Source organism: Myzus persicae, unplaced genomic scaffold, assembly GCF_001856785.1.
Source record: "Myzus persicae strain clone G006 unplaced genomic scaffold, MPER_G0061.0, whole genome shotgun sequence".
Taxonomy (NCBI): Eukaryota; Metazoa; Arthropoda; class Insecta; order Hemiptera; family Aphididae; genus Myzus; species Myzus persicae.
The window spans coordinates 1-1453 of NW_019103387.1; the positions used below are offsets into that span (position 1 = coordinate 1).

The following is a 1453-nucleotide window of genomic DNA, read 5'->3' on the forward strand; positions in this document are numbered from 1 at the left end:
ACCGACCGTGTCCAATAATCATCATTCAACGGGATCACTTCCAAAAAACAACACTCAACATGAAATTCGTAAGTACAACAACTAAAATCCGTAATCTTTAGTCCACAATTTATAGCTGACAATAATATTCTGAAATTTAAATGTCATTTTAATCGTTTATGACTTTGTGTGCTAACAGGCAACAGCTCTAGTCACTTTGGCAGTCGTAGCCCTCGTCCGGGCCGATGCGTCCAGCGCCGACAAGAAGACGACCAAACACGAAAAGAGAAGCTTGGGAGGTTTCGGTTCAGGACTAGGACTTTCCGGTCTCGGCTACAGCTCCGGTCTCAGCCACGGCTCCAGTCTTGGCTACAGTTCGGGTCTCAGCTACGGCTCCGGTCTTGGCTACAGCTCCGGTTTGGGATACGGTTCCGGTCTGAGCTCCGGCTACGGTCTGGGATACGGTTCCGGTTCGAGCTATGGTTCCGGCCTGAGCTCCGGCTACGGTCTGGGATACGGTTCCGGTTCGAGCTACGGCTCCGGCCTGAGCTCCGGCTACGGTCTTGGCTACGGTTCCGGTTCGAGCTTCGGTTCTGGTCTAGGATACTCTGCTGCCGCTGCTGCTCCCGCACCGACAACCGGCCCCATCGTTCCAATCTCCAAGGAAGTGCACATCATCAACCGACATGCCCAACCTGTGTCCGCCCCATACCCAGTGCCAGTAACTCACGACGTTGCCGTTCCCGTGCCACATGCAGTGCCTTACCCAGTCGACAAACCATACCCAGTCAATGTACCCGCCCCATACCCAGTTCCAGTCGAAAGGCCTGTCCCGTACACAGTCGACAGACCCGTTCCTCATCCAGTACCATCACCTTACCCAGTCCCAGTAGTCCGTGACGTGCCAGTTCCAGTATCCAAGCCATACGCAGTTCCAGTCGTCAAACAAGTCCCAGTACCAGTGGCCACTCCAGTCGTCGTGCCCGCCGTCCAACAAGCCACACCATTGATCTCTTCCGGTTACAGCGCAGGACTTGAATCGTCTGCAATCGGATACGGTTCTGGTTTCGGTTCCGGATACGGTTCTGGATACGGTTCCGGATACGGTTCCAGCTACGGTTCCAGCTACGGTTCCAGCTACGGATCCGGTTACGGACTTGGATCTTCAGCCATCGGTTACGGAGCGTCATCATACGGTTCCGGAAGCCTGTCCAGTGGATCTTTGGGATACAGTAGTGGAAGTCTGTCTTCGTATGGACATGATGCTCACAGTTTCGATTACAAGAAATAAAACACTCGAATGATTCGCCTACCCTTGCAGAAATTACACTGCATTGACGAAGATTATACTTAAGATTTATATTGTACCGTGTATATTATTGTGTATACACATATTATGTTCTTAGACAATTATTACAATTTTGTTTTTATATATTTTCAACTTTGTTAATGACCGATAGTTATTGACTGAAAT

At 50.4% G+C, this 1453-nt stretch overlaps 1 protein-coding gene across 1 annotated transcript; it reads left to right on the plus strand.

Annotated features, from left to right (window-relative positions):
* The first annotated feature begins 7 nt into the window (after positions 1–7).
* On the plus strand, positions 8–1453 carry LOC111034405 (tetra-peptide repeat homeobox protein 1-like). The gene is made up of 2 exons (XM_022315626.1): positions 8–68; positions 179–1453. The coding sequence occupies exons 1-2, from the start codon at positions 60–62 to the stop codon at positions 1268–1270; spliced, it is 1101 nt and encodes a 366-aa protein (XP_022171318.1). The 5' UTR covers positions 8–59; the 3' UTR covers positions 1271–1453.